This window comes from Pipistrellus kuhlii, unplaced genomic scaffold (assembly GCF_014108245.1).
Source record: "Pipistrellus kuhlii isolate mPipKuh1 unplaced genomic scaffold, mPipKuh1.p scaffold_m20_p_2, whole genome shotgun sequence".
Taxonomy (NCBI): Eukaryota; Metazoa; Chordata; class Mammalia; order Chiroptera; family Vespertilionidae; genus Pipistrellus; species Pipistrellus kuhlii.
In genome coordinates this window covers 22,347,112-22,371,327 of record NW_023425515.1, presented here as the reverse complement: position 1 = coordinate 22,371,327, position 24,216 = coordinate 22,347,112, and the positions used below count along the sequence as shown (strand labels likewise).

The 24,216-nt window shown below is 33.8% G+C and overlaps 1 protein-coding gene across 1 annotated transcript in view; it reads left to right on the top strand.

The window, feature by feature from the left end:
• SI (sucrase-isomaltase) overlaps positions 1-24,216 on the top strand; it is an 86,789-nt gene that overhangs the window by 36,074 nt on the left and 26,499 nt on the right. The window contains exons 21-33 of the mRNA XM_036445860.2: positions 785-909; positions 2,498-2,586; positions 6,566-6,615; positions 7,311-7,481; positions 9,944-10,099; positions 12,700-12,900; positions 15,913-16,067; positions 17,522-17,690; positions 20,032-20,128; positions 20,229-20,341; positions 20,431-20,556; positions 22,096-22,224; positions 22,964-23,074. Of these exons, the coding sequence (XP_036301753.1) occupies positions 785-909; positions 2,498-2,586; positions 6,566-6,615; positions 7,311-7,481; positions 9,944-10,099; positions 12,700-12,900; positions 15,913-16,067; positions 17,522-17,690; positions 20,032-20,128; positions 20,229-20,341; positions 20,431-20,556; positions 22,096-22,224; positions 22,964-23,074 (1,692 nt within the window). The remainder of the gene's footprint in view (positions 1-784; positions 910-2,497; positions 2,587-6,565; positions 6,616-7,310; positions 7,482-9,943; positions 10,100-12,699; positions 12,901-15,912; positions 16,068-17,521; positions 17,691-20,031; positions 20,129-20,228; positions 20,342-20,430; positions 20,557-22,095; positions 22,225-22,963; positions 23,075-24,216) is intronic.

Sequence of the window (24,216 nt, the reverse complement as noted above, 5' to 3'; positions counted from 1 at the left end):
ATTCCAATTTTAAATAATGTGTAAGATTTGTACATTGTAAGTGAACAAGCATATGTTTTGTTGCACCTGGTTAATATGAAGTTATATTTTTATATAAAGAGTTATATTATTTTCAAATTGTGAAAATAAAAGGTCTGGAGTAATTTTAGTAAGGAGTGGTGACATTTAATACTATTTCTATTTTGTATATTTATCTCATTGCCAGAAGAATGAGTATTGACCTAATCTTAAACATTTGTTTTTATATACTGCATTTAAATATTTGGGAAAGATTTTTTTATTTTGACCCCAAAAAGGTAACAGCTGCATTCATACACACATTCTATTTATTTAATTAAATAAGACATTTTGAAAAGTGTTTTTTTAAAGGTGTTATTTTGCATATCATTTACATTTGTTAAGTAGATCTTTTATTTTTATAGAAACACTGATTTAAAAAAAATCATTTTTAGAAACATAGTTAACTATAAAAAAAGAATAAAATGGGACTGCTTAAGGTTATTGTTAATTATTGTAGCAGAGAAATAGAGTTTTCTGTGTTTTATGGTTGCCGGTTTGTTTGTTTTTTAGAAAAATGAACTAATTTTTCCCCTACTTTGCTTAGTAAACTTAAAAAAAAAGAAGAAAAAAAAGGTGTTTTCTTTAAAAGTTAGAAAACAATGTTTGCTTGGATGACATTAATCATCATACTAAAATTATCTCTACATATACATTTTGATGATTGTAAAATGGGGTGTGAAGTTTATACTGTTAACAAAATATCTCCTTTACTTTCAAATATTAGGGTGCAAAAAGAACGTGGAGGAAACAGCGTGTTGATATGTATCTTCCAGGAGACAAAATAGGATTGCATCTTAGAGGAGGTTTTATTACCCCCATTCAGCAACCTGCTGTAACTACAACAGCAAGGTAATGTGAAGAATTATAAACTAAAATCTAAAATATAATTTCTTTCAATATTTCATAATTTTTAAGAATCTAAGACTAATGTTTAGTTATCCACCAGAAGAAGTTGTACATATGAAAGAAATTCTTACTAGCCATCTTGGTTATAAAAAATTATCAAATTATGTATATTAATACAAATTTGTTAATTTTAAAAATAGACATACATATATCGGAATTTTATTTTCTGTGCTAAAATGTATTGACATTCTTTATAGAATATGTGTAATTAACTCTATAAAGTAAAGTTAATTAATTCATATAAAATATGAAATGTTAAAGTAAATTTTTTACTTGACAAAAGTATCAGTTTTTAAATATTTGGATTTTCAATATCTAAATGTCACAATACTTTTTATTTCTGCTATAGTGTTTTACTTTTAAGTTGATAAATGAGGTGGATAGTTCTTTTTAGATAAAGAACAAGATAGAAACTAAATTGTTCAGTAAGAATCAAACCCAGAACTATTTAGAAAAAAAAAAAAGAAAAAGAAGAATCTTGAAAATTCAGGTGCTTCATCTTGCAGCATTCATTCTGGGTATGCGGGCACAGAAGGAGTCCTATGGAATTCACATATTTATATTTCCTCATATTCTGCAACCCCCAACACACAGCCACTCACTATTCCTTACCCTGAGGTATTCTTTTTATTACATTAAGAATATATGGAATTATATTACTTATGTCTTTGTGTATGTAGGGTATTTACTCTTCTAGACTACAATTCTATAAAGGCAAGGACTTGACTTTTGACTACTTTAGTACCCAGACAAATAATAGTATCTGGCCCCTAATAAGCTGGCTTTCGGTTTTCTTTAAACATTTGTTAAAGGAACAAATTAACGAGTGAAGGGATGTGCTAGTGATTTCAGTATTCTGGCATTCTAGCATTGTTTACTTTAATACTGTAACTGTTTCGTTACTGTTCTCAGAACAAATACTCTAAAGCTGTGCTAAACAAGAGAAACATACACTTTGGTGAATGTGTGCTGGAAGGAATATAATATAGTTTGGCTTCAGGGGTATTATTTTAGGTTGAAAACCTAAAATGGTATACAAAAAAAAAATTTTAGTGATCCCATGCCCCATTTTTATACTAGAATTAGCTTCCTTTCTAAGATTATTAGAGATCTCATTAAGTGCTTACAAATGTTAGGCTTTTCATTACTTCATATATAAGATGTAGCCTTGATACAATGCAATTTGAGATTAATTGAAATGTGACAAATATATGATGTTTTCAGCATTCATAAGATATATTTAAATTTTTCCTCTTTTAATTGAGATATACTATTTTTGAATTGCTGGTGTCTTAGCTTCCAAGAAATTCTGTATTTATTATATTCATTCCTTTCATTTATTTTAGAATCTTACAAATTATTTCATCATTAAAATTATTAATGAGCATATACATGAACTTTATTAATATCTTCACATATGGATGTGGAATTCATAAAAAAAAAACAACCTTTAGTTTGAAATGAACATATTTAGAGAAATTTTCAATATTATACATTTATTTTTAATCATATATGCTTATAAACTTAACAGCCGGAAGAACCCTCTAGGACTGATAGTTGCACTAGATGAAAATAACAGAGCAAATGGAGACTTTTTCTGGGATGATGGAGAAACCAAAGGTAAGTCTCAAAGGGGATATGCTTCTTTTTTTATTACTGATTTCAGAGAGGAAGGGATTGAGAAAGAGAAATAGAAACATCAATGACGAGAGAGAATCCTGGATAGGCTGCCACCAGCATGCTCCCCCCAGGGATCCAGCCCACAACTTGGGCATGTGTCCTGACCAGGAATTGAACCATGACCTCCTAGTTCATAGGTCAACGCTCAACCACTGCACCGTGCTGGCCAGGCAAGGAGATATGACAGGTTTTTAAATAAATGTTCATTCTGATGGAAATTTTTGACTTTATTCATATAAAGTTGCATTCGCTTCAGAACTGTAACAGGCTTTAGTTTTTAATTTCTGTTTTTAATATATTTTAGGGTCTATGTTACTTAATGAAATTTAACATTGTTATTTAAATTATATTTTAATAGCAATATTTAGTTTTGTCTATTGGATCATTGTAAATATCTTTGACAAGCGTAGAGAGTTTATCAGATTTTTCTTCTTAATTAAACTAGTTAAATCCACATATACAAATCACATCAAATGTTCAACTGTGTTACATGATTCTAGTGATTAAAAATAGTATTTAATTACTGTAAAAACAAAGAGAAATATATTTAAATGTGTCAAATTATTTTATAAGAATGTTACTATATAAATGGTTCACAATTTATTTCAATTGTGTTTTTAATTTTATTTCATGAGCCCAAACTTGGGAATTCAATAAACCATGAGTATAAAGAACCAGTTCTTTCAAATATCTAATTATGCCAATAGTAAATATATCTGTTTGACTGTAATTTGTCTATTTCAGTTTCCTTCATAATTTTTTGAAGTATTTATATCTGATTTATCTTAGTAGTGTGCTCTGAGATATGTTTTTAATAGATGTGTATACAAAATAGTTTAGCTCCTATTTTATAGGGCACTACCTCTCTCTGTATTAAAGATGATTCTGTACCTTTAAACATCCAAATATTTCTAAATTAATTCCAAGAATTAATTGGTGTGCTCTCTTATAATTTGAAAATATGGAATCTATGAAAAATCCTATTTTATCAAGTTTTATCTGTGGAAACATGGATTACCACAATAACGAATACCACAATATATCTGCTCTGCATATGGTCTTCCTCTTGACAGTTGATGATAATTTCATCTCTACAAAATGCTGAAAACCCTAGAATTGATTTCTTTATTCAACCTGGGAATTTTTCTTGGTTCTACCTTACCTGGGTTCCCTCATCAGGCCATCTCTGTCATCATTACCATTTACTTTCTCATTACATTAGCTATTTAAGTGTTTAATAGGTCTACTGGAGGCCTGGTGCATGAATATGTGCACAGGTGTGATTCCTTGTCCTGGCCGGCAATCAGGGCCATCTTGTCCACTCTCAGAGGGCGGGAGGAATCACAGGAGGTTGACTGGCCAGCCCGGATTGGGCCAGTGCAGCCTGGGCAAGGAGGGAGGGATCATTCAGGGATGAGTGGTTGGGGGAAAGGACTGCAGGAGGTTGACTAGCCAGCCGGTGGAGGGGGTGGACTTTGGTAGGTTGGCTCACTGTGAGAGTACACTCATCACCAGAGGGTAGCTCCTACATTGAGCATCTGGCCCTGATGGTCAGTGCACATCATAGTAACTGATTGACTGGTCATTGGGTTGTTCGGTCATAATTGTCACTTGGGTGCATATATAGATATATAGATATAGATATATAGACATAGATATAGATATAGATATAGATATAGATGTATAAATGTGTGGATGTGTGGATGTGTGGATATATAGATGTATAGATGTATAGATGTATAGATGTATAGATGTATAGATGTATAGATGTATAGATGTGTAGATGTGTAGATGTATAGATGTATAGATATATAGATTAGAGGCCTGCTGCACAAAATTCATGCTCGGGGATGTGTGGTCCTCAGCCCAGCCTGCACCCTCTCCAATCTAGGACCCCTCAAGGGATGTACTCCCTAGCAGGCCTGGTCCCTCCCAAATGTCCCTTCCCCCGTTGGCCAACTTGTGGTGGCCATCTTGTGTCCACATGGGGACAGCCATCTTGTGTGTTGGAGTGACAGTCAATTTGCATATTATACTTTTATTAAATAGAATAGAGGTCTGGTGCATGGGTGGGGGCCAACTGGTTTTCCCTGAAAGGTGTGCTGGATCAGGGTGGGTGTCCCTTAGGGCATGGGGCAGCCTGGGCAAGGGTCCTGTGGTGGTTTACAGGCTGTCCACATTCCCCAGCAACCTAAGTGGAGGTCCCGGTATATGGGGTTTATTTATCTTTTATAATTGAAACTTATTAGCCTGGAGTGGAGCCAAGCCTCTTACTTGCTCCATGGCTGCACCATTTTTGTTGGGATTTGTTTATCTTCTATAATTGAAATTTTGTAGCCCTGAATGGAGGCCTGGGCCCACTACAGTGTGCGGAAAGCTTGGCTTTCTCCATTTCCGAGAAACCCAAGCCTCCTGCTTGCTCCGTGGCCACAGTCATATTGGTTGGGTTAATTTGCATACCCACTCCTGATTGGCTGGTGGGCATACTTGTGGGTGTAGTGGAGTGATGGTTAATCTGCATATTACTATTTTAATAGATAGGATAGATTTTGTTAAATAAACCCTTTTACATTCTATTTACAATCCAGCAGGTAGAGGCATTCTTTTTAAAAAAAATATATGATTAAATCATCCCATCTCTGCTCAAGATCATATAACACTTTTCTGTTTCACTCAGTTAGGAGCTACAGTATTTACCAAGATTTAAAGCACTCACTATTACCTGTACTTTTTTGTGCACACATTCTCTCTTTCTTTAGTTATTCCCTGAGGCCCTGCATGTATCATTCTACTCCAGCACACTAACCTTCTTAATTTTTATCAAATATCTTAAAGCCTAAGAACACTAGAGTGAGCTGGCCCATGAGAATAGGTGCCAAACATTTACTACATAAAAATGGCATAAAAATGGACTCTAGCAAACTAAATTATTTATAAACATCAATAAAAAAAATGTTGTTGAGATAATACCTCTGCTGTTAGCATGTTGAACTTGATTTTAATATTATTTTTGTTTCTTTAATGATATAAATATCCCAAATATATTTCTTTTTTTCAACTTGTAAAATTTGATATTGGTTATCTACCTTTACATAAAAAGATGAATAAAAATATGAAGGTATGACTGAATCAGACTACTAAAGATGATATCTATATAATTGTGTGCTTTGGAAAGATAAAATCACAGTTTTATGAAAAATTAATTTGTAAGTAAAACAACCAAATTATCTTAAATTTAGGTTCTGATTTTAATTTTATTTCCTAGGATTAAAATTATAAGTAAATTAATGTTATTGAGATCATTGTATAAATCCTAGGATCCCCTTTATATTTTCACTCTGTTTCTTTGAAAAAAATATTAGTCATAATTTTAAGTTTCTCTGTTAAAGAAAAATGTTAATAAAAATTAATTTTTATTATAAGTTTTATTTTCTAAGAATTTCCATAAGCATTTTAGCACTTTTAAAAAAACTGAACTAAACATAAATGCACTCATTACCTTTACTTACTGGAAACTATACTACCAAGATTACTTTATTTAAAGGTAAATAAAAACCTTAATTTAAATGGAGAACTGGTTTAATTTGCTTTATTAATAAATAGTAATTTTTTCAAAGTTCTTTTTTGTTTGTTTTGTTAATCCCACCCACTGATTTTTAGAGAGTAGGACAAAGGGAGGGAAAGAGAGAGATACATCGATTGATTGCCTCCTGTATACAGCCTGATTGGGATTGAATGTGCAACCCAGATATATGACCTTGTCTGGGAATCAAATCTGTGACCTTTTGGGTCATGAGCTGATGCTCTAACCACTGAACTCACCATCAGGGCCAAAATTCATGTGGTATAAATGTAAAAATAGAGCAGAAATTTTAACCTTACAATGTGTTCTAATAACTTTTTTTTTTTTTCATTTCAGATACCATAGAAAGTGGCACCTACATTTTTTACATATTCTCTGCTTCTGATGTAAGCATTCTCCTTGGACACAGTTAAATATATATCCCGTTGAAGTCTGGATTATGTCTTTATTATGAATTTTTAAAAATATGTTCACATTTACATCTTATTGCAATAGAAAGAAATGAAATAAATTATGAAATTAAGTTGTTAAATTATAAATAAGCTGTTAGCTTACATTTTAAAATATTTAAATGTAATAGGTAACTTAATGATGAATTGATGCACAGACATTTTGAGACTTTTTCTTAAAGTATTATGTCTGATTTTAAAAAAAAAACATGCTATAAAAAAATAATCTCAAGTTACCTGAATATATTTTGATATATCAGTCATAGCAATAGTTATCATGGATTTAAGGTGAGGATGAAAAAAAACTGTATGGAAAAGGTTAATTTTGAGTAATTAATAAGGTATTGGGTTTCTTTATATATTATTTTTACCCCAAACTAAGTTACCCTTCAACATTAGGGCTGCAGTAGAAAGAATATATGTTAGTTTTAATCTTTGATAATAAATGTTATGGCATGTTCACAAAAAATTGAAGAATTACTAATGGGTATACTGTATTTATACGGTATATGCTATTTTGAGATGGAGAGCTGGTGGAAATGGAAGGATAGATGATTGATTTTCTTCCTATTTCACAATTGCATTGTTATTTCATTATGTTTAATATACAATATTATATATATTTTTTGCAGAACAAGTTAGATATCAACTGCACACACTCATCATACCAAGAAGGAACTGCTTTAGCATTTGAGACTATTAAAATCCTGGGGCTCACAGACGGTGTTACAGAAGTTACAGTGAAAGAAAATAATCAACCAATGCAGACTCACAACAACTACACTTATGATGCTTCCACCAAGGTAAATATCATCTTTTAAAATATTTTTCTTGTCATATATTCATATTTAACATTGCATAACCATTCAGGCTTTTGTGTTTTCCTTTATGACATATCTTTCTTTTTTTAATTTTCTTCTCCTTGTGCTGCCAATATTCCACTTTACATCATTCAGTTTATATTTAGAAATCAATGTTAAGGCATCTCATTGCTACTTCTCCCTGTTTAATTTTATCTTTAATAACACTCATCTGTACCTTCCTAGTATTTTCTTATACCACTTTCCTACTCTGAACTCTTAAGATACATCTATTGCATACAATAGTCTAAATATTTTAGCTTCTCCTTTAAGACTCTCAGGTGTGATTTAAGCCACATCTTTAATTATTCTTCCTACTTCTTCTTTCATGAACTTTCATTATCCTCAATATACTTTGTATATGTTTCTTCAAATTTTTGTTTACCACCCTTCTAGTACAAGATCCGTATTGTACTTTATGCTTTTTTGAAAGGTGTACTAAAAAGGGAAATATGTGCATTTAAACATATCAAATTAATCTTTCTTTATCTAAGCCTCCTCATTTATAACATGAGATATTTAAATCATAATGTTGCTTTGGGTAATAAGTGTATGTAATTAAATATTTAAAATAATAATTTAAAATACAGAAGTGATTTTTAGTGGTATTTACTTTTCTACCACTTATACAGTATAATAGTGAATTATTAGTAATATCTACCTGAATAAATTTTAAATTGTTTTAGATACACAATATTTTCAGAGTATTTTTGTCTAACTCTTAAGACTCCTGACCCAGAGTTTTTCACTTAGGGACTTCTATAAAAATATGTATTGGCTAAATTATTTTTATTTAGTAAATATAGTATAATTTCTATATTCCTAGGGACAACAGAAATAAATCAATAGAAATTAAGTAGTACAAGTTTATTTGGGAATTTTATGACTCTAACAGATTATAAAGAATACATAATACAAAAATATTTTATTTTGTTTTTGCAGTCTCAACTTACTTATGTCTATTTTTATGTTTATATAATGATTTGAACAGATACTAGTAGACATAGTTTCCTAATCTGATTTTCATAAAAAATATTCTTGAATGTAGATTTATAAAAATATACTGGCATAAAAAAACTAAGCTATATAGATGAAACTCTGGGACAAATTATGTACATGTTATTCCCATATTATATAAATAATGACCAAATGTAACTTCGTAATTTCCCAATAATATAAATAATTGTGGATAGAATATAGATATATAATCTCTCTCTGTCTGTCTCTAATATATCCTATCTAATAAAATAGTAATATGCAGATTGTCCATCACTCCAACACACAAGATGGCCACCCCATGTGGTCAAAGATGGCTGCCCCCCATGTGGGGCCAGCAAGGAGGGCAGTTGGGAGGGACCAGACCTGCAGGGAAGGGCAGTTGTAGGCAATCAAGCAAGAAGGGGAAGGCAGTTGAGAGGGACCAGGCCTGCAAGGGAGGGCAGTTGGGGGTGATCAAGCCTGCAGGGTAGGGCAGTTAGGGGTGACCAGGTTGGCAGAAGAGGGAAGTTAGGGGCAATCAGGCTGGCAGGGGAGAGGTTAGGGGGTGTTCAGGCTTGCAGGCAGAAAGGGTTAGGGGCTATCAGGAAGGCAGGAGAGCAGTTGGGAGTCAGCAGTTCTGTATTGTGAGAGGGATGTCCGACTGTCTGTAGGATTGGGCCTAAACGGGCATTTGGACATCCCTTGAGAAGTCCCAGATTGGAGAGGGTGCAGGCTGGGCTGAAGGATACACCCTTCCCCCCCTGCCCTGTGCATGAATTTCTTGCATTGGGCCCCTAATATATATATATATATTTTCTCATTTTATACATAATGCCATATTAACTCCCCTCTAACTTGTCCCTCAAATATTTTCAACAATGAATAAAATTAAGGACAAAATTAAAGAAATATGTATGAATAAGTATTTCTCTCCTCTGATTCTAGGAGCCTCCATTTAAACCAAAGTGCTCAATTTGTTCTTATGTTTTTCTTCTTTGATGAGCCTAATGTGTATTTCATACCTAGTATGCCCCAGGCATTATTCTAGGTGCTTTAAAGTTTACATATTCATTCTTTATAGCACCCCATTTTAATAGGGGTCATTATCGACCTTTAAAAATGTGAAAATATTGATGGTAGACACTTTTTCCCAAGACTCATGAGCATTAAATGAAAGAACTGATTATTGAACTTATGTCTGGATTTAAAGATAATACTTCACCTGCCTATCTATAATTCTCATCGTTTTTCTGTTTTGAGGCATTAGCCATTTCAGTGGTATTCTATTCCATTCTTTAAGTATTATATTAAAACACCTATGACTTGATTTGAAGAATTGCTGTGGTTGCTGCATTTTATAAATGTTAAATACATTTAAATTGCCCAATGGTCAGAAATAATCTTTAATGTTTTCTTTGTCTCCAAAGAGTCTCCTCATTTACAATCTCAAGTTGAACCTTGGAAAAAACTTTACCGTTCAGTGGAATCAACTTTTCTCAGAAAACGAAAGGTTTAACTGTTATCCAGATCTAGAAACTGCAACCAAGACAAGCTGTGAAGAACGTGGCTGTATATGGCAACAGGTAATAAGAATTTTAATTTTGATCCATGGTATGGTTTTCACATAAGCATTTCACTGTAACCTTTACAAATTATAATCTTAATTTAATTATAATTATAATTCTGCAACATAGAGACTAAATTCATCTGGGTAAGCCTTTGGGATTTGAAATTAGGAATTCAGGTAGAAAAATTTTTCTTTATCTTAATTTATTTTCCAACCTTGTCTTAGCAAATGCCAGATGGAATGAAAGTGTAAGTTACTTTTCAGGCACTTTGGATAACGTAACTGCATTTAATAAAATAGTGGGTATCTGTTTGCTATACCTCAAAATTATCCTTGTCTTCACCCAATTTCACATTTGTACTAATGCTGGCATCAGATCACACAAACTCTCAAGGGTCCTTTTGCTCTGATATTACTGAAACCTTAGATTTAAAAAAATCTCAGAAATGATGCTCATGTGTGAAGAGAGACAACTGGATCTTAAAAAAATAAAATTAGACCTACTCAAAGACATATCTTATTAATTTTAATTAATTAGATATTATGTGGATAAACCAAGTTTTAAAAAAGGATTTGTTGAATACTAAGTCTATAGATTTTTATACTATTTCTGCAAATTATGCAGCAAGATTGTTTTCATCCTGACTAAAAACTTAGCAATTCCGATGAACTAACAGTAAGAAAAATAAATAACACTTATACAACAGTAAAGAGGAATTTATATTGGGAAGAAATAAAGCTATCTATAACAGAGACATATATAGATTCTGCAATTTTTGGAAGTCAATCATAGTTCTGATTCTATTGACATTCAGTTTAATGCAGTTGATATAAGTATTACAGTATTCCTATCGGTTAAGAATTGCTTGAAGCTTTGAATATTAGAGAGCTAAAATCTGATTTTGTTAAACAAAATAGGATTTTTTTTTTTACAAATAAGAATCCAAAGCCTAACCTATTCAACTCTCAATGTCATCAGTGTCCTATATTTCTCATTTGTTTTTCATCAGCAATCTTGTCTTATAGCTTCCACCATTATATCTGCATTTCAAGTCCAGAAAGTAAAAGTGCAAAGGGCATCCTAATTAATCACCTTATACCATTTTCTTTTAAGGAGGTTTGGAGGGTCATATACAACTTGCTCAAAAGAGAATTAAAAATGTGGATGGGCATATTCTTCTCCCAACAGTATAATCCTGTCTAATCAAGAGGGAATATGCTAACTGCATCACACCCTCACAAAGATGGCAGAGCCCATAGCCAATAAGGAGGGAATATGCTAATTGCTACCATGTACTCAAAGATGGCAGCACCCACAGCCACAAGATGGCAGCTCCCAATCCCTTCAGTCCCCTGCTCCACGTACCTGCCTCTGGAGTCCCCCAGTCTATTCTGTCCCCCAGCTGCCTAGGGCCAGCCTGAGGTGCAGGCAATCCTTGGATGGCAGCTTCCCAGCTACCCAGAGCTGGCCCCAGGCACAAGTAAGCCTCAAATGGTGGCAGTCTAGCAGCCTAGAGTGGGCCCAAGGTGCAGGCAAGCCTCAGTTGGCAGCTGCCCAGGACCGCCAGAGGCTCAGGTAACCAGGGCTGGCCAAGGCTTGCACTGCCGGCAGTGGCAGCACCAGCGGTGTGATGGGGGTGTCACCTTCCCCTGATCACCAGGTCACCTGCCACCCTGAGGGCTCCTAGACTGTGAGGGGGGGACCCCCTCCAGTGCATGAATTTTCAGGCACCGGGCCTCTAGTAATTCAATAAATAAGGAAGATTGGATAATGGGTTGTGGTAAGGCAACTACTCGTTAGTGCCACAATTATTATGGTTTTCTTCGATCCTATTTTCCACCCCTATGTAAACCAATTAGCTCTGATCTTTTGTCAGTATTTTTTTTGTTTGTTTGTTTGTTTTAAAATATATTTTACTGATTTTATACAGAGAGGAAGGGAGAGAGATAGAGAGTTAGAAACATCGAGGAAAGAGTCATCAATCAGCTGCCTCTTGCACACCCCCTACCGGGAATATACCCGCAACCAAGGTACATACCCTTGACCGTAATCGAACCGGGGACCCTTCAGTCCCCAAGCCGACGCTCTATCCATTGAGTCAAACCGGTCCCGGCTTTTGTCAGTATTTTTATTTCAAGTACTGATCAAGTTGTAATTGACCAATATAAGAACCAGTCATGAAATAAGGAATATTATAGTTCTATATAGGTAGAATAAAATAATTTTAAAAGTACTGTCCCTTTTGAGGGTTAACACACAAAAGGCAATAGTCAGTATGAAGATCAAAATTTTCATGTATCAAAATTTATGAGTAATATACTTAATTTTTGCAAAGACTACACAATCATTCTATTTTCTGAGTTGGAAATAGAAATTTGATCCTTCTGCTCTATTGGTCTACTTTTAGAGTTAAAATACAATATTGTCTATAACATTTTAGTACATGATATCTTGGGTTATATAATATATATTTTATGTTGTGACTGCAATTTTATTTTATATTAAACAATAAAATCTGTAAACAACATGTGATAAACATGTTTACCTTACATTTTTTAGAGCCAAATATTACATTGCTTACAGTGTTTGTCAATAAACATATATTGCGTTTTCAGACTACGTCCAGAGCACCTCATTGTTACTTTCCTAAAAATGACAACTCTTATGCAGTCACTTCAACTAAGTATTCATCAATGGGTATAACTGCTGACCTCAAGCTGAATACTGCAAGTACTCGAATAAAGCAACCTTCAGTACCCATCTCAACTCTTCGTGTGGAGGTGACATATCACAAAAATGAGATGCTGCAATTCAAGGTATGTTTAGTGTAAAGAATTAAGTATTCTTAATTGGATTGGTGACTTGTTTTTCTATAAAGATTATAGCTAGGTGCACATTAAATAAAGCCCCTCATTTGTGCAAACTTTGTGAATAAGTATATAATAGTAATTTTGGGGCTGATTGGGGTGGGCTAGAAGGAGTAAATGGGGAGAAAGTGGATACTTGCAATACTTTCAACACTAAAGATAAAATCTTAAAATATATTTAAACTAGTGTCCCGGGCACACAAATCCATGCATATTGAAAGGAAATTAATTAGAAGGTAGCTGGCAAGGCAGAGCTGGGCAAGATGGGCCAGACACGCCTTGGAGCCAACCTCCCATGGATCCTCCCCAGGCGGCCACACCTTGGGCAGTGCGAGGGCTCGAAGGGCATCAGTGGAATGAGTGGGGTCCCTCTGGCAGGTGGAGTCCCTCAACCTGGCCTGTAACAACTGGGCCCAAACTGGCTCTCTATCATCCCCCAAGGGGTCCCGGAGTGTGAGTGGGCACTCTGCAAAGTTGCTGTTGTACAGAGTGTGGGACACAAAAGCAAGTGTGCAGTAAACCAGATGCGGGGCCAACAGTGCCCCAGCAACAACATAACCCATGGCCAAAGGTGGCATCTCATGGCCCTGCGAGGAATCAGGCTCCCTCCCTCTGGTTCCAGGGTGTGTTGCCCGAGAACTGCCGCTGCCAAGTCACTAAAGCTCCCCAGCTCCTGCGTTGGGTGTTTGTCCCTGGTGGTCAGTGTGTGTCATACTTTCTGTCTGGTCAGATTGTCACACAGTCGCTTATCCTTTTATATATATAAATTATTCCTAAATAGATAAATCACTTAGAATGCACTATGTTGCTAATATCATTAAAATAAACTTTTTAAAAAAGCAAAACAGGATGCTTAACTATTTCCATTATTTTTACACAGTTATCTAAATTTTCTTGTTTAATGCCTTAACATATACCAAAAAAAATACCTATTTCTTTCAAAAGTTACACTTATATGTAACTATTTTTCACTTAAGGCCTCCAAAAGAATCCATTAAAAACAACACTATTACAAATGATATCAGCAAAATGACTGTATATAAAATGTATTTCCAAAAAATGTTTTACTGTACAATATCATTCACCATATAGAACTTGAAATGGTGGCAAACCCAATTAGCAAAATCAAATGAGAAGAACAATCATATAAATACTAAAAATATTTAAAATCATAGAAGTGAGTTGACTGGCTATAAGGAAAAATAAGTATTAAAAAGTGCTGATAGATATTAAATAAGTACTGAGAAATCCTAATGACATTCAATTTTTAAAATGTTAACTCATTTTTATCAATTGATGCTTTAAAAATAGTTTTCATAGAAATCTTAATTGAATATTATTGGAGATTTAATAACAGAACCTTTATATTTATCTGTAAAAGTAAACATTACAATAACAATACTTAAAGTTTATCCAAAAAATAGATAATATTTACAAAATTACAACAGCATAATTGCCATTAGAATAACCTCACAATTTATCACAGTGATGACATAAAATATATATGTATATATAACATATAATGATAACATGTATATATGTAGTTTTATATATATGTACTAGAGGCCCAGAGCATAAAATACATGCATAGGTAGGGTCCTTAGGCCTGGCTAGAAATCAGGGCTTATAGGGGCCTTCCAGCTGCCTACTGGAGCCTTCCTTTGTTCCATGCTGACCCTTGGTGGTCAGTGTGTGTCATAGTGAGCGATCAAACTTTGCATATTAGCCTTTTATATATATATATAAAGTAATTAAAACATAAGCCCAGAAAACTACTAGCTGCATATTTATCTTGTATCTGGTTAGTACACATCTTTCAAATTATAGATATAATAAAGACATAAAAATCAGAGATAAAAATCTATGTATTTTCTATAGAAACAATTATATTTCAACATTAATAAACACTATGAAAATTAGAAGTCAAACAAAAAATGGCTAAATATCAGATACCTTGGTCATAAAAAGCAAGCAATTTCAACTTATGCAAACAAGAAAAATATTAAGATCTAAAAACATGCATGTAATACAAGAAGTAATAATTGGAAATAAAAATATTATAATACACTCTTAATAATCAAAAGAATAAAAGAGAAATTCAAAGAGTGGGAAATCTCAATTTTGAATAATTATGTAGAAAAAACATTGGTCGACATTATCAAGGAAATAAAGGACAATTTAAAAAATAAACACTTTTAATGTACCATGAAATAGTACCCATATCACACATTTTGGTGAGAATATTCATTAGTACACTAATTCTGACAGTTTACAAATAGGTATCAAGGACTTTACAAATATTAGTACATTCTTATCTAATCCTTTACTATTAAGACATGTGCTGAGGAAATGAAAGCATGAATAAATATATGTTTACATTAATATGTGGGATCATACATATGACAAAAATATTAAAACATCTACTGTGTCTAAACAGAAGTGATAAATAATTTTGTATCTCCATATAGGAGACTATTTGTCTCTTAAATCTGATTTTGATGATTTATCATTATGTGGAGAAAATAATTACAAAATTAAAAAAAGCATAAAACACAGAAGGTAATTTGATCTCATTATCTGTTTATGTATCTACATGGGATTGAGTATATGTATATGTATATGTATATATGTGTCCCCCAAAAATGTATACAAATTGTAATAGCTGATAGCTTCAGATTCTATTATATTTTGAAAATGAAATGTATTTTAATAAACATTGCCTTTAGAGTGTGTATACATTATACATTTTTGGAATATACATATACATATATATGTGTATATATATATGTGTGTGTGTGTGTGTGTGTGTGTGTGTGTATGCCATAGATACAGAATTCAGAATTATGTAAACAAGCATTATATGTATTCTTATTAGAGCCATCATTTAATTTTTAAAATATTTATATAACATGTCACAAAATTAGAGCAAAACATTTCTATTTTTATTATTATCTCCAATAGATTTATGACCCCCAAAAAAAGAGATATGAAGTTCCAGTACCATTAAACATTCCAGCCACACCTACAAGTACTTATGAAAATAGACTTTATGATGTTGAAATCAAGGAAAATCCTTTTGGCATCCAGATTCGACGAAGAAGCACAGGAAGAGTTATGTAAGTGATTGAATTATTTGAAATTAACAATATCTTGATTTTATCCTAGGAGGGGGAAAGAAAGATGATTATTTCCATAGCTTTCACTGTGCTAGAGTATCATCATACTAAAAATGGTTTTAGTTGTATTAAATAAATTGATCTACTTTAACATTTTTAACCTAAACAATTAGAACATAATAGGACTATCATTAAGGTTTGTCTAAAATGTCATTTACACTTTGGATGTGATAGATTTTATTAATACATGAAATTCATGCATGGAGGGGGGGTTGTCCCCCAGCCCGGACTGCACCCTCTCCAATCTGGGACTCCTCAAGGATCGGGCTAGATGGGCAGTCAGACATCCCTCTCGCAATCCAGGACTGCTCACCTGCCTACCTGCCTGATTGACCCTAACCACTTCTGTCTGCCAGCCTGATCACCCCCTAACCACTCCCCTGCCAGCCTGATCAATGTCTAACTGCTCCTCTGCCAGCCCATTTGCACCTACCTGCCCTCCCCTGTAGTTCTGGCTCCCCCTAACTGCTCTCCCCTGCTGACTTGGTAACTTGCAATTGCCCTCCCCTGCAGTTTTGATTCCCCCTGACTGCCTTCCCCGTAAGACCTGGTCCCAGTCAACTGCCCTAGCCTGCAGGCCGGGTTCTCCCCCAATTGTCCTTCTCTACAGTCCTTATCATCCCCAATTGTCCTCCTCTGCTGGCCCAGTCACCCCTAACTGCCCTTTCCTGCAGGCCTGGTCCCTCCCAACTGCTCTTCCCTGCTGGCCTGATTGCCCAGAATTGCCCTCCCCTGCTGGCCATCTTGTGGTGTCCATCTTGTGTGCTGGAGTGATGCTTAATTTGCATATTCCTCTTTATTATACAGGATATTCAGATTTTTTTTCAAAGTAAGTTGAGAACCAAACCAAGACTCCTCTTAAAAATCATGATTAATTTTAGCAAAATAAGTAATTAGAAATGTGTTATGTAAATATTTTATTAGAACTTTTATAATCAAAGTTTAATTGGTTCTAGAATTTGATTAATACTATTTAGCTAGGCACTAATGAAAGGAAATTAATATATATACATCTAGATATTTTTATGTCATAATGAATAAATTTAAGAAAAATGTTTTGGTTTTTGTGTGAAATTCTCTATTTGTATAGAATTATAATATACTAAAAGATACTTTAATGTAATTTAACTTGCCATGCTATCTTTGAGAAGATGTTGACCAGTTGTTTTAACAACATATTGTCAGAATGGATACAAATAATAAGGAAAAGTATGTATTACAAAAAAATTTTGGTTTTGAAAATAATTTTGTTTCAAAAGTTAACAAACTCAGCCGTTTTGTAAAAAAGTCCTGGTGCAAAGGTATACTTTTCAATATTTGAGAATCGCCATTGTTATTTGTGGTACTATTTTGTAAATGTTTACAGAAATAGAATTGTTTTCTTTTGTTTTCAGCTGGGATTCTCAGCTACCTGGATTTACTTTTAATGACCAGTTCATTCAGATATCTACTCGCCTGCCATCAGAATATATATATGGTTTTGGGGAAGTGGAACACACATCATTTAAGAGAGATCTAAACTGGCACACTTGGGGAATGTTCACAAGAGACCAACCCCCTGGTGTAGGTATCAATTTTCAGCTATCTCATGAGACAACGAGGACCACGATCAGGGTCCCAGCCACTTCTATGAAGGCCTGTTCAGTTACTTCGGTATTGAAGCAATGACAGAGGTGCTGGAGATCCACAGAGTTACTTCAATGGTTTTTTGAAAAACAAACAAAAAGTCACCATCAATTACTGGCAGAAGTAGAGGATTAGATGGATCACATTGAGTACAGTGAGGGGTGAGGCAGTGACCCAATTCCTTATCTCAACTGCGGAGAAAGAGCATTGAGATTCCACATCCCCTGCCAAATCTATGTCTACTCCCAGCTTTTAGAAAGTAACTGAATAGAGTTCTCTTTAACTTGTTTTTTTTTTCCTTCTTAACAATTCGATGCCAACTTTTTCCTTTCTGACACACCGCTGCAGTTGTGCATTTTTATGAGTCCGTACTGCTAGTTACATCTTTAAAAAAGTGTTTTGATAAGCTCATGTCACTTTCCCCAGTGTTTCCACTTATTAATTAAATACACATCATGAATATTTAATGCACTGCATAACTAATATCAGCTATAGTTATGAAACAAAAAAAAGCTGTGTTCAGGTCCGAGTGTGTTGTCTCCACAAAATTGAAAAATGAGCTTGGGGAACAAAAACAGTAGGTGGAAGCAAACTTTATTGAGACAAAGACAGACTCCCTGAAGCAGGTCTCAGCAGGAGGAGGGCCCAGAGCAGGTTACCCATGAAGCTTCTTTGCCTCAGGTTCCAAAGTCCCATGTCCCCCAGGCCAGTTCTGGGAAAGGTGCTGCTGGGGTTCCCAAAGCAGGCCGGTGTACAGAGCTTCCGTCCCGCGTTGCAGCCATGTGTGGTTCAGCATCCAAGCTAATTCAAGTCCATTAGTCCATGTGTGGAGTCCTAAATGGCCATAAGCCGGGTGGGCACAGGGGATGGGCACAGGGGATGGGCACAGGGGAGCACATCCACTGCCACAGGAGAGGAAAAGCAGGGGGTGGGAGAGAGAGAGAGAGAGAGAGAGAGAGAGAGAGAGAGAGAGAGAGAGAGAGAGAGAGAGGGAGAGAGAGAGAGAGAGATCGCTTTTTTGTTTAGTGGTAGATACATGCCTTGTTAGCTCCTGATTGGTCCTTTCATAGAATTCTGCCTAGTAACATAGTTACGATTGGTTATAGGCCTCACTGCCTTGTGATTAGTTATCTGCAAGCTGTGGGTCTTAGCAACATCCATACATTTTACAGTTCACATCTCTCACTAGACACTGGAGCCCTTCTTTCCCCACCCAGCTGGGTTGCCTTAGCCGGGTTCAGGTCTAAGTCCTTTTGTTTGTCTCTGTGATGCAGTCAGCACGCTGTATCCTGTCCATGTCTTCAAGGTCCTGCTATTCTAAGACTTCCCCTCTCTTCCCTCCCTCCCAAGGTCCCATCTCTGACTGCCTAGCCCTTCTGTCTCCTCAATTATTCTAGACATATCATGAAAAAATACATTTTTTATAAAATACTAGCTTATCTCCATGTGCCACATGAGATGCTTACTTAAAGGATATGCTAATTGCGTCTTTTAGCTAGATTTTTTTGTTAGGTGCCTAAACAATTCTTTTTGCAGCACAATATTTCACACTCAACTTATGAAGGAGGTTTTTCATTTATATATAATTGGAAAAATATATTTTATCAAACTTTACTTACTTCTTTAAAATCCTTCAACATTAGCCTTGGCACTATTAAGTTAATATACCCTTTATTCTCAATATGCAAATTTTTTTCACATGCTATTCAATTATTTGGATTTCTTATGGGTCACAGATACTAGTTTTTTTTTGGGATCATCATTTTATAAATGTTGTGACCCTTGGCACGTAATTTCATGACCCTAAGTATAGTTCATTTATTTTAAAATATAAAAAATCTAGTTAAAATGTAATTAAATATTTATATATTATAATTTTAAATAGAAAGTATATAAACTTAGATACTGATCATATCAATTACCTAAAAAGTTGAATAGTTTAATCATTTTAATGAAATTAAATTATGGAAAAAGAAGTACAACTTTATAAATTAACGCATACAATCTGTAAAAAGAGACCCAATTACCCTAAAACCAATGGGCTGTTACATCAATATGAGACAGTTTTGTGAGTATTACATATCTGTATATTTATTTGCATGATCTGAAGCAATCATAGTTCTAATAATGAAAAGATCAATTTCTAATGGAAATGTCGTTAATTCAGTTTATTTGTGCAAGGGAGTAACATTTAACTTCCTATAATTTAAATATTACATTGACAAACTTGACATGGTCTTATCTGAATATATGCTATGTTTATTTATTTTTTTTTTAGTATAAACTAAATTCCTATGGATTTCATCCCTACCACATGACTCTGGAAGATGAGGACAATGCTCATGGAGTTCTCTTCCTAAACAGCAATGCAATGGGTAAAACCATCATTTTTTCAAATTTCTCATGTTTTCTGTGACTTTTAATAAATAATATTTTGTACATAGATGACAATGTAATCATGTTTTGAATTTCTAGATGTGACATTTCAGCCCACTCCTGCTCTAACTTACCGTACAGTTGGAGGAATCTTGGACTTTTATATGTTTTTGGGCCCAGCTCCAGAAGTTGCAACAAAGCAATACCATGAAGTATGATTGAGTTTGTTTTTAGAAAAAAAATTTTTTTTTCCTCTCCATAAGTAATTCTCTTTGTTCACAAATAATTTTTGTTTTTAAAGGTAATTGGCCGACCAGTCATGCCAGCTTATTGGGCTTTGGGATTCCAATTATGTCGTTATGGCTACAAAAATACCTCAGAGATTGAGGAGCTATTTGCAAATATGACAGCTGCTCAGATCCCCTATGTATGTACATAGACTTTTAAAACTGTTTTAAATATGTCTTATAGAAAATCAGAGTGAAATAAACACATGTGCTTTAAAATTATTTTTAGCATTTGGCAATAATCAAGGCTTAGTTTTTAGTAGCGCTTAATAAATTGGAAATAAAATTTTTATAAAATGTAAAATCTTTTTAAGATTGATAAAGAAAAAGTAATAATACAATTTTTTTTTGTTTTTCTCCTATTCCATGCTCCTGAGTTGTATTAAATAAGTCACTATATTTGTATTTCTCTCATCAACATTGGGTTTCATAGGTAGTCAGACACATTCCCCATATTCTCAATAGATGAGAGAGAGGGTACACAGAACTGTTCCATTAACTAATGTAACAAATTACAGGGAAGAAATTGGAGATAAAACTGTACTTTTTTCCCTGGGGGAGATACTTGTAATATTAGACTACAGAATTAGAGGGCTGGCAAAATATCTTATCCCTCAATGTTTGAGAAAATAAATATTCCTAAATCCAGAAATAATTATTTCCTGTAAATTTATACTTTAGTAGTAAGGAATTCAGAGTTTTGCCTGGTAGCGCTTAAGAATGGGAATCTAGAGTGGTAGATGTATATAAGTACTCATTCTAAGAAGAATGAGATGGACTTCATTATAAGACTGAGTATATATAGTACAATTCAATATCTGGTTCCTGAGCATGGTATTATGAGGATATTAGCTATATACTGGATGAGATAGAAATATGCAAATGGGATTTTTTTTAAAAGAAAAGAAAAAATTTTCCCCCATTTTTTTTTAAATAAAAAGGGACATCCACTATATTTGTCATATATTTTATAACAATTAGAAGAAAATTAAGCTAATGTCTATTAACAGAAAATAATTAACAAATTTGTTACTTAGGCCTAATTAAAAATTTCATGATAACATTCAAACATTTATTAAAGATATCTGCAAATACCTATTTCATTATTTTGCTTATATTAGCTTGGATTATTGTTTCAAAATTGATGTTGTTGATTAAAAAAAGAAGAAAAAATCTTACACTATTTAATGGATTTACTAGTAATTCTTTCTTCCTCTTTGACAATATTAGAATTATTTGAAATTACCCTTTATTTGCTTTAGTTTTTCCAGAAATAGTGCAATGCCTATTTCTGTACGCACTGTACAAAATTCCAAATTGCCATTTAACATAATTTTATAATGTCATAAATCTTTTACTTCTGTCCCTGTTTTCCCTGGGAATTACATGATAAAATATACTGACTTAAAATAAATAATTTTGACTTCTAAACCAAAATTATAAAATGGACTGTTAACAAAATATTTATGTGAACTTGTTCCTAAAATATTTGGCATTCTTACATTCTACTTTTATTCCTGAGTATTGCATTACCTGATTGATTCTCTTTCTGATCAAGTGAAAGAGAGGCACTGAAACTTTTATATTGCTAATGTTTTCATAAGTATGATAAAATACGATATACTTATGCTTGTGATTCTTGCCCCACTACTGCAATCTGCTATTCTCATCTTTTTCAGGATGTACAATACACAGACATTGATTACATGGAAAGACAACTAGATTTCACAATTGGTAAAGACTTCCAGGACCTGCCTCAGTTTGTTGACAAAATAAGAAGCGAAGGAATGAAATACATTATTATCCTGGTCTGTATTTATAGTTTATATTTCATCGGAGTCTTATTACCTTTTTTAAAATTATAAGATTTTTCTTCTGGATTTAGGGATACTGGAGGTGTTTCAAAATAGGAATTATATGTTTGGATTCTACTCCCAATCTACAACTTTCTTCCATTAACACTTTATTTTATGTACATGGGCTGCTACCAGAATACCTTTATCCTTGGTATATCTTTAGAGACCTAAGACTAAAGCTGGGAGTCCAAAGCTAGCTGGTTTTTAATAATTACCCATGCTGTAAACTGGCCTCAATGTATACTAGAACCTATCACAAAGTAAGGATGGATTGTCTCTTATATAATTCCCAAATCATTCTCTAGGACTGCGCCTTACGTTTCCCATGTTTGAAACTTTGCCTTCAACTTAGGGATTTAGTAGGGAGCATATTTCATTCATATCTCACAAGAAGTATGCTAAGCAGCCAGAAGCCCACTGGGAAAATAAAGACAAAAGAAAAACTCTAGTAATCTTGCTTGAAATCGTAGCAAATATATTTCTAATGTTCTTACATTATTTTCCTAAAGAATTTAGAAGAGAACATAGAACAGTAAAATTTGTATCATCAGTCCATTTCTTAGTCCATGTCTTTGAGAGCACAATATAATGATAAATGTAGTAATGGAAAATTCCAATGTTTCATAACAACTACCCAAGAGGCTTTGGTTTTATCTCATAGTGATGGGGTTTGTATTTCATTTCAATTTAGGATCCAGCAATTTCAGGAAATGAAACGAATCCTTACCCTGCATTTCAAAGAGGAATGGAAAAAGATGTCTTTGTCAAATGGCCTAATACCAGTGATATCTGTTGGGCAAAGGTACTGAATTGACCTTGAAATAAAATATGTAAAACATGCATTTCATTGAAAGTTTCTACTGAATCAAAACACTGTTTAAAACATGTTCAGAGAAATATATGTATTGTGTGGAGTATAATGGTTTAATAGCTAATAAAGAAAAGAATATATACTATTGGGTTTAATCTAAATTATTAGAAACAGAAAAGGAGGCATACAAGTTGTATGTCCAAATAATATTTGTTTCATCTTTAAATTTTTGTTCTTGGTACTCATTTTTTTTTATTACAAAACTACCATTAATAACATGGCAATTTATTATTCTATACTACAAGAGACATTTAAATGTATGCACGTCTCTTAAAAACATTTCACTAACAAAATAAGCAATGCTTTTTAAGAGCTATTTTCATATTTCTAATTTGAACAAGGAATATAATTCACTATTTGCATTTAAACAATAATAATATGCCTTGTGAGATCATTTTTGGATTTTTGGACCACATATAGGTCATCAGTGATAAAAGTGGTGCAGTTCAAAATTGCCTGTAGATTAGTTATTAGTATTGTATTAATATTAACCTCTTTGTGTTTTTTAATTTTTTAAATTTTTTAAATATATTTTATTGATTTTTCACAGAGAGGAATAGAGAGAGATAGAGAGTTAGAAACATCGATGAGAGAGAATTATTGATCAGCTGCCTCTTGCACACCCTCCACCAGGGATGTGTCCTCAACCAAGGTACATGCCCTTGCCTGTAATCGAACCCAGGACCTTTCAGTCCGCAGGCCGACACTCTATCCACTGAGCCAAACCGGTCCCGGCTCTTTGTGTTTTTTAAAAAATATATATTTTATTGATTTTTTACAAAGAGGAAGAGAGAGAGATAGAGAGCTAGAAACATCAATGAGCGAGAGACATCTACGAGCTGCCTCCTGCACACCCCCTACCGGGGATGTGCCCACAACCAATGTACATGCCCTTGACCAGAAATGAACCTGGGACCTTTCAGTCTGCAGACTGATGCTCTATCCACTGAGCCAAACCAGTTCTGGCAACCTCTTTGTTTTGATCATTGCATGGTAGTTATATATATATATATAGATAGATAGATATAGATATAGATATAGATATAGATATAGATATAGATATAGATATAGAT